Genomic DNA, 9,031 nt, shown 5'->3' with positions numbered 1-9,031 from the left:
TCTGCCGGCCTGTCTTGATCAGGCCCCTCTTTCTTGAAAGCATTGTTGCTAACCAGTTAGCAACTTAGTAGGTTGCCCATTAGAGATGGGATTTATGGCTCTTTGACGGGATCCGGATCTTAGTGGCTCGTTCCTTTCAAAGAGCCGTTAAAAAAACTGGCTCTTTTGGCTCTTTTTTAATTATTTATTCAGTGTTTAGAGTGTAATATTTTGACTCCACCTCAAGGTGATTTTGTTCAAACAACAACTGATTATTCTCCTGCTTCTAAAGACCGTTTTTGCCACTCTTTAAGGCCAACAATTGTGTTTTTTCCCCAAATTGAATTACTCTGGTCGAGGTCACGTGCTTAAAATGAATGAAAAATGAACGAAATAACAGTCGAGTGGCTCCCCCAGCTGTGATCCGGTTCCCATCGTTCACTTCAGGGAGCCGTTCAAAAGAACCGGCTCGTTCGTGAACGACACACCTCTATTGCCCATGAGAAATTGCATTGCAACCAAGTAAGTTGTTCGCTTAGTTAGCAACTACGCTTTCGAGAAACGCACTCCTGGTCTATGATTCTTTATTGCTTCTCCTTCAGTCTTTTCTTTGTTTGTTTCTTTCTTTGGTTTTTTCTTTCTTTCTTTCAGTCTTTCTTTCTTTCTTTCTTTTTTTCTTTCTTTCTTTCTTTCTTTCTTTCAGTCTTTCTTTCTTTCTTTCTTTCTTTCTTTCAGTTCCTTTGACTATTTCCTTTCCATCCGATGCCACGACTCAATAGTTATTGTGTCTTTGTATATCTATTGGGTATACTCTAGTCGTTACATGCAAGGCTTTCTTTCGTTTTCTCACACTTGATATATTAAGTTGTCCCTGAATGCAAACTGTTTTTCGTTAAGCTGATATGTGTCAAGGATGCGAGTGCATTTGCTTTCTTACAAAAAACATAATGTAATACTGCAATGCTATTCATCAATCATTAGCACAGACAAATTCACATATGCTCAGAAAAGGGTGGTTATTATTCTGTTTATGGACATGGTGGGTTGACTATTGGCTGGTGCCGACTTTATTCTTTTTCTGGACAAAAAAAGCAGAATTGGCGTTCCATTTTATTGCCAAAATGAATTTGGAAATGGGGCAAAAGCTATTCTGTATGCAATCACTAGGACAGGCCAGTAGATTTGGAACTGAGAGACTGAAATCTGTCAAAAGGTGAAGCAGTTTAGCTTTTTTTGGCAGCAGGCATTTTGGAACCTGCTGACCACACAATACTGTCTCACATATAAATAGCAACACATAAAAACATCCTCCCCGGCATGTCACATTTTCCATTACATGCCAACATTGTTATGTTGACAAAACAACCATTCAATGACCTATTTAGCCTATTGATTTATTATGTGGACTAAATTACTTTCTTGTGTGTGTGTGTGTGTGTGTGTGTGTGTGTGTGTGTGTGTGTGTGTGTGTGTGTGTGTGTGTGTGTGTGTGTGTGTGTGTGTGTGTGTGTGTGTGTGTGTGTGTGTGTGTGTGTGTGTGTGTGTGTGTGTGTGTGTGTGCGTGCGTGCGTGCACTGCTCCGAGTGCTCATTGGTGGAAATTAAGCATCTTTGGCCTAATGGTTATGGGGTTTTGCATGCTGAACCAGTGGATAAAGTGTGGGTTGGGGGACTGAAGAACCTGTGGGAGAGGGGTTAGCAGCAGTGGTGGACGAAGTACACCAGTTATGTACTTGAGTAAAAGTACAGTTACCTTGCATTGAAAACTACTCAAGTAAAAGTGAAAGTATTCAACTTCACTTTTTTACTTGAGTAGAAGTACAAAAGTATCTGCCGTCAAAAATACTTAAGTACTAAAAGTAAAAAGTAAAAACTTAAAAATGAAGCCTTTGGTGCAATTTTAATATTTAAGTGTTGTAGGCCTAGTTTGGTCATATCTAATTAAATATCCTCTGATTTGCATAGGCTATACCAACAGGCCTCAGAAACACTGTGGAGTAAGTCCATGGATGTTATAGCATCAGAAGTTCATTTTCACCTCTCTAAACATTTAATACTGACCCTAACATGCCCAAAAGAACACATGAAAGGGCCATTAATATTAAGAATGATTAGGCTGAAATTGATTATATGCCTATTAGAACAACTACTACAATACCCCCCAGCCGTAGGCCTACAGTCCAGTATAGGCCTACTTATTTGTGACAGCAAGGAGTTAGAGTAGTAGCCAATAAAGCCAAATAAATTAAATGTATGTTTAATTTTTGTTATAATTATGGTTTTGGTAGACCGCTTATTATTATTATTATTATTATTATTATTATTATTATTATTATTATCATTATCATTATTATTATTATGTAGTGTTTGGTTATGTTAAGGTTGGCTTAGGCCTATGTATGGACAAACAGACTTCTTGCGATTCTAAGCTAGGAACATCTTCATATACTTGTAATGGTCTCTATTTTCTAGATTCCAATGATTTGCCAATAACCTACTTGATTCAACTTAATTGGAACACTTATCTGTCTGATCATGAAAAAGCCTTTTGTGCCTGTGCACATCACTGGGCCAATATTTAGCCAAAGTCCACTTTTTTCTCTTTTTTTTTTAAACTTTGTTACTGTTGTTTTTTACAACCTCACTTTGGTGGTATTGCCAGTGCTTTTCATATTCAATGTAGCCTACTGACCTGACTTAAAGGAAAGGATACATGTTGCAAGGATACACGTTGCATGTAGCCTCACTTTGCTACATATGGTAGGCATGGCAATCCTCATGTAAAGATGCAAACCCTTTACACAAGCCTCTTTTCCATAAAGTTGAAGCAAATATTTTTTTTTGTGACAGGGGAGTCTATTAGACAAGTAATTGATATCCCCAACTACTTCAGAAAATACTGCAATGTATTGAGGGGAAAGAATGCTATCACGGAGTTGTGCGCCTGGATGGTTTGGAATAAGCAGCATGTTTAGGCATCCTGTGTACTTGACTCAAGAAACCAACACGCTACAAAAGCGGCAATTATGTGACTCTATTGTAAGCCATAACACAGATATAGCACAGTAAGTCAAATAAGCAGTAGGGCCTACATTAAGTATCAATTTGCTGATTATTCAGTTCAAACGCGAAGCCTATCTGACAAATTTCGTCTTGTCAGGCGAGTGCAGCCTGCGAGCTAAACCTCTCCCCCCTCACACAACGAATACGACGTGCAGATTAATACACTCTAACAACGTTATTGTCGCCTGCTTTATTGTTTTGCTGTGCTTTCCGCATGTTACTAGAAAGTACCGTTTCTTCTTATTTCAATTCGTCTCGCAAGTCGCAACAGTGGACACATCAGTGGTCTTGCTCTGCTCGCTTTCCTTCTAAAACTAATTCTGTACAGTAGAGCTTGTTGTCACGTGACACATTACAACCAATCACAATGGCGAATCTCTGAGTCTGCCAATCGGATTCAGTTTCACTTTCTTCACACAAGCGTGAAATCTCAGATTTCATTTGATCAGGGCATTAAAAATGAGTGAATGCACCTGCCGTGTATCGCCTTAAATAAAAAAAAAAAGGAACGACTAAGGAACGAGTGTTTCTGTAAATGTAACGAAGTGAAAGTCCTAAATTTCGCTTTGAAATGTAGTGAAGTAAAAGTATAAAGTCTTACCAAATAAAAATACTTGAGTAAAGTATGAAAGTATGAAAATGTTACTTAAGTACAGTAACGAATTACATTTACTTCGTTACTGTCCACCACTGGTTAGCAGGCGTAGGAAAGTCAGATAAAAGCGCAGATGGTGGGGGTAGGATATGGCGTATCAGCGGGAGGAGAAGGTGTACAGATAAGTGTGTAGTTGTGGGGGCTTGGTTATGTGGTCCAGTCACCTATGACAATCACTTTCTGTGTGTCATTTTGTGTGGTGTTAAATAGCTGGATGGCCTGGGGACAATGGACCTTCGTAGCGTGTCTGTCTTGCAGGTGATGGCGTGGAATCTATAGCTGAACAGGCTTCTGTGTTTGGCAAAGACTGAGTGCAAAGGGTGATTGTAGTCCTTTGTATTCCAGAGAGTCCATTCTGCTCAGTGTCCTTTTATCAGCTGTGGTAGTGAGAGCCTTCAGCTCTCATGACTGACGAATATAGTTATTCGGAATTAACTATGGAATGAACCACCCACTTCATTCAGAATAAAGTTTTCATTTTTGATAACTTCCAAATTGTGAAGTGTTTACATTATGTTTTCGAAGAGGAATTCATTCTTATGCGGAACCAAATTGAGATAATTTGGAATCAAACATCTCATGTAAACAAGATGACTGTCTAAATACACTTTCAATGTACTAATGGCTAAAATGGGTGCCTTTCATTGTTGCTGAAGACAAGGAAGTCAGCTAAATGCAGTATAGAGATCACTAGACTAATGGGGAGACATTCCCACATACTATTTGGGCTTTGAAGGCATTGACATACAGTGAGTCCAATATGTATTTGACCCCTTGCTGATTTTGTTGGTTTGCCTACTAACAAAGACATGATCAGTCAATAAATGTTATGATAATATGTATTCTAATATGGAGAGACAGAATATCAAAAAGAAAATCCAGAAATTAACTGAAGAGAATATATATTAATTTATTTCCATTTCATCGAGCAAAATAAGTATTTGATCCCCTGCCAACTGATTACAGTTCCGGGCCCACAGACCAGATGGGCACTTCCAATCAACTTGTCATCTGAATTAAAGACACCTGTACATACTAACATGCATAAAAGACACATTGAATCAGCAGAATCAGTCCATAGTATGAGTGAATCAGTCACACTCCAACCTCACCAGCATGGGAAAGACCAAAGAGTGGTCAAATGATATCAGGGACACGATTTTAGACCTAAACAAAGATTAAATGGGCTGCAAAACCACAAGAAAGAGACTGGGTATTAATGACCCAGCTGTTGATGCATTTCTTCCAAAATGTGAGGAATACAAAATGACTATCCATCAGCCTGTCTGGGGTTCTATACAAGATTTGACCTTTTGTAGGGATTTGATAATCATGAGAACAGAAACAAATCACCCTAGAGCTATACGGGATGAACTAGGCAATGATATCAAAGCTACTGGGACCAAAATCACTGAGAAAACTACTGGTAGCACTTAATGCCACAGAGGTTTAAAATCCTGTAGTGCACACATGGTACCTCTACTTCAGAGGGAACCTGCGCAGTCCCACTTGAGGTTTGCCAACGGACATCAGACTGGTTTAGGATATGATAAGGAGGTGCTGTAGTCAGATGAAACCAAATTCAAGCTGTTTGGCCTTATCACAATTCAATGTGTTTTGAGAAAGAGTACTGCTGTCTATGATCCCAAGAACACCCTCCTCACCATCATGCATGAGAGTGGTATCATTATGGTTTGAGGGTGTTTGTCTGGCCAAGGCACAGGACAACTTCACATCGTCAATGAATGGATGGAGGGAGACATGTAATGTGCAGTCCTGAGTGCAAACGTCCTTCCCTCCACCACTACACTGATGGGTGGGCCATTGTTGGATCTCCCAACATGACAATAATACACAACATACAGTCAAAGCAACGAAGGAGTGGCTCAATAAGAAGCATATTAAAGTCGTGAAGTGGCCTAGACAGTCTCCAAATATTAACCCTATAGTAATTCTATGGAGAGAACTGAACCTCCCATTTGCCAAGCTACAGCCACAAACTATTAATGTTTTAGAGATAATGTGCAAAGAGAAATGGGCAAAAATAGTTTCTACTATATGCACAAACATTGTCATTAACTAAAAGAAGCATCTAACCTCAGTGCTAGAAAGCTAGGGCTTTGCCACAAAGCACTTTATCTTCTTTAGCTAGAGGGGTCAAATACTTATTACCCTAAATTAAATACAAATAAATTAAAATATATTATTTTAAGTTATTTTCTGGAATTTCTTTTTGATATTCTGTCTCTCCATGTTTGAATACATATTATCATAAATTTATAGACTGATCATGTCTTTATTAGTGGGCAAACGGGCAAAATCAGCAAGGGATCAAATACATATTGGACTCACTGTATATAGCACAAACCGTCATGGCGTGTGCCATTGTTGGTATGCTCCAATTCTGTATACACAGTATATTGAAAAATGGACAACTCTTCCCATTTTCCTTCCTCTATTTTTTTTTAAAGAAAGTGACAGGCAACTTGATCTTGAAAGAGTAACGTGGTGGTGGTCTCCCTCTGAAATAATAACTATGAGATTGTGTATAGTTGGAGGGCACAGTGGCTATACAGCGATTGATGTCACACTACACACGGCCTGGCGTGTCCAGGTCCTTTTAGGACAGTAGCGTAGCTGACTTTCATCCATCAAACAAAAAGACGCAACTGAATTTAATGTGTGACATGAATCATACATTTTATTTTCTGTGCAGAATAAAAGCTTTTTCTGTGTTCTGTGGACACGGTTCAAACACACAGGTGTTTCTGGGGCCAAAATGCTCTGCAGTGTTGCAGTGTACGTAGGCTACATTTTGTTCACAAATAAAATCTTGGCACCCCATACACGTTTCCATACTTTTCAGTAAAATTAATGTCATTGTTTTGGTACATAAATAAGGTAGACTGCAATAAAGTTGTAACTTGGATAACATTTTGTATTAACAATGTACCATATATACTGTAGTAGTCGTGAGTTTAATGTGGTACAGTAAGTTCATTATAGCCTACATGATGACAAAAGAGAGACACTATAGTGATTTTAACTTTTCCAGCCTTTTCCCATGTAGATCTTGTAAATGGTTTTGTGTAGATGAACTGTGCTGACAGGGACTTTCTTGGTGAAAGGTGAGGCAGCACCCGCTTGTCTCTGTCATTAGGATCCATTTATTGATATGGATGCGACAATGGTTCCCAGTACAACCGGTGGAGGAACCGGCTCTGTCAACAGTCTCATCCCAACTCGTTAATTTCTGACTACTGTTGGCCAGACAGCAATTTTGACACCGAGGGGCAGGCCTGGAATTTCGTAATTTTATGGGCAAGGCCACTTGGCCTTTTGAGTTGTCAATTTTGTAAGGTCACAAAGGCCAAAAACCAGGGCACCAAGGCCATAAATTATACTAAAAAAATGTCTAGCTGTCAAATTGAAATGTACCCATATTCATCAGGCTGGCTGTTGTTAACTCAGAGCAAATGAAGTGCAAAATGCAAGACTGTGTGAAGGGTAGTGTGACCATATTTGTGCCAGCAAAAAGGAGGCCATGTTTTTGGCCGGGGGGTTTGCTGGTCCTCCCCCAAGAAAAATTGTGTTTTGTAGAAGCAATTTCATGCATTTTAATCAATTAGGCGTCAGAGAGGGCATCAAGGCCACTGTGGCCTTCTGGGAGATATTTTTTCAAGGGCACAAGGCCAAAGTGGGAGGGCACGAGGGCCATGGCCCTCATGGCCCTCGTGAAATTCTTGCCCTGCCGAGGGCATACCTGCCACTTCACATGTTGACGAGGTCGCCTAAACCTAGACCTTTCCCTAACCCTAGCCATCAGTGAAGTTATGCTCACACAAGGGGGTGCCTTTGGCAACACTTTTTGACGTCAAGGGCATACCAAAGACATCAGAAATTGCAGTCTGGTCTAAAGTAGTAAGAAATTGATGAGTTGGGATAATAAACTGTAGCAACAGCTCTGTAAACTGGTCTTAAAAACAGCTCCTGGGGTATTTCAAGAAGTTGAGTCAGTGACAAAGCTGGTTAGGAGTACCTGGCGGCAGTATAAATCAGTAAAATCAGTAAATCAGCTAATAAAAGATCCTGGAGACCAAATTATCATAACTAAATGGCACCTGCCAACAGTGTTTCCATAGCCACTTAAGTCAACTTTGCAACTTAGATCACTTAACTATGTTCTTGGAACTCCCCCCACAAGGCTTTCTGATGACCATGTACTGTAGTCTAGGCTAGACTCTTTCCATAATCTCTTTTGACATGTAAATTATATGCTGATGGGTAATAGCATACCGTAAAAGCAATGTCTACCACTACTTAGTTTTTAGGAAGTTGACATTTTTAAGTGCCTATAAATGCCTTATCTGCAAGCACAGGACAGTTCCACATGTCTAGCGGCTAAACACATAGGATTGCCGTGTGCTTCTAGATAAGACATTTATAGGCACTTTAAAATTACTACTTCCTGAAAAATAAGTAATACTAGACTCTAGCCTCATGTTTACCGTCATGTGTTTTACTGACTTACTGTAAACTTCCTCTGTGTTTCTCTCCCCAGACTCCAAGAAGCCCAAACGGGACGGAAGAAAGAAGGAGCGCACTCCCATGGACTAGCGTTGCCGTGGCAATGGAAAGCTAGGAGTCTACTTCATCTCACGCTCTCATCCCCCTACTCCTCCTTCCTTCCTCCTCTTCCTCCTGTAGGCCTTCATCCGGTGCAGAGTAAAAAACCCTGTAGTTCTCAAGCAGAGTGTGTGAGAGAGAGAGAGAGAGAGAGAGAGAGAGAGAGAGAGAGAGAGAGAGAGAGAGAGAGAGGATGTGGACTTGTGTAGCAAAAATGACTACAGTGCATGTTTTATGTTGTTCTATCCTACATATGTTATGATGGATGAACTGTAACATTTTATAGGTGATTTCTACTCCTCTAATGTTTATAGCGTGGGAGATGTTGGTTAACATTAGAAGAAAAATCTAATCAAAAGTAACCTTTTTATTTTGTTTTTTTGCTGTTGTTGATTTTGTGATTTTTTGTTGTGGATCAGGTTATTGTGATGTACAACAGGGTCTTGAATGTTCTTTTTGAAGTGTTGAAACATTTCAAATAAGAGTCGCGTGTCACATTACTGAGTGTTTGGTGTTTTTAAATAGGCATTGTCACCATACCAGGGCGGTGTGATAGACTCCCCTAGAGCAGTGTTTCCCAACCAGGGGTACTTGTACCACTAGGGGTACGCGAGCACACTGCAGGGGGTACTTGGAAAAATGTTACTCTAAGAAATGCATGGAGCATAGTCACTCTGGAATAGAAAAAGCGAAGTAATACTTTAGTTAG

At 39.8% G+C, this 9,031-nt stretch overlaps 1 protein-coding gene across 1 annotated transcript in view; it reads left to right on the top strand.

The window, feature by feature from the left end:
• ptn (pleiotrophin) overlaps nucleotides 1-8,422 on the top strand; it is a 101,104-nt gene extending 92,682 nt beyond the window's left edge. The window contains exon 5 of the mRNA XM_063218012.1: nucleotides 8,258-8,422. Within this exon, the coding sequence (XP_063074082.1) occupies nucleotides 8,258-8,313 (56 nt within the window). The 3' untranslated portion in view covers nucleotides 8,314-8,422. The remainder of the gene's footprint in view (nucleotides 1-8,257) is intronic.
• The last annotated feature ends 609 nt before the right edge of the window (nucleotides 8,423-9,031 follow it).

The sequence above is a fragment of the Engraulis encrasicolus genome, chromosome 15, assembly GCF_034702125.1.
Source record: "Engraulis encrasicolus isolate BLACKSEA-1 chromosome 15, IST_EnEncr_1.0, whole genome shotgun sequence".
NCBI lineage: Eukaryota > Metazoa > Chordata > Actinopteri > Clupeiformes > Engraulidae > Engraulis > Engraulis encrasicolus.
The sequence above is the reverse complement of the archived record's forward strand: the minus strand, read 5'-3'. Positions and strand labels throughout refer to the sequence as shown.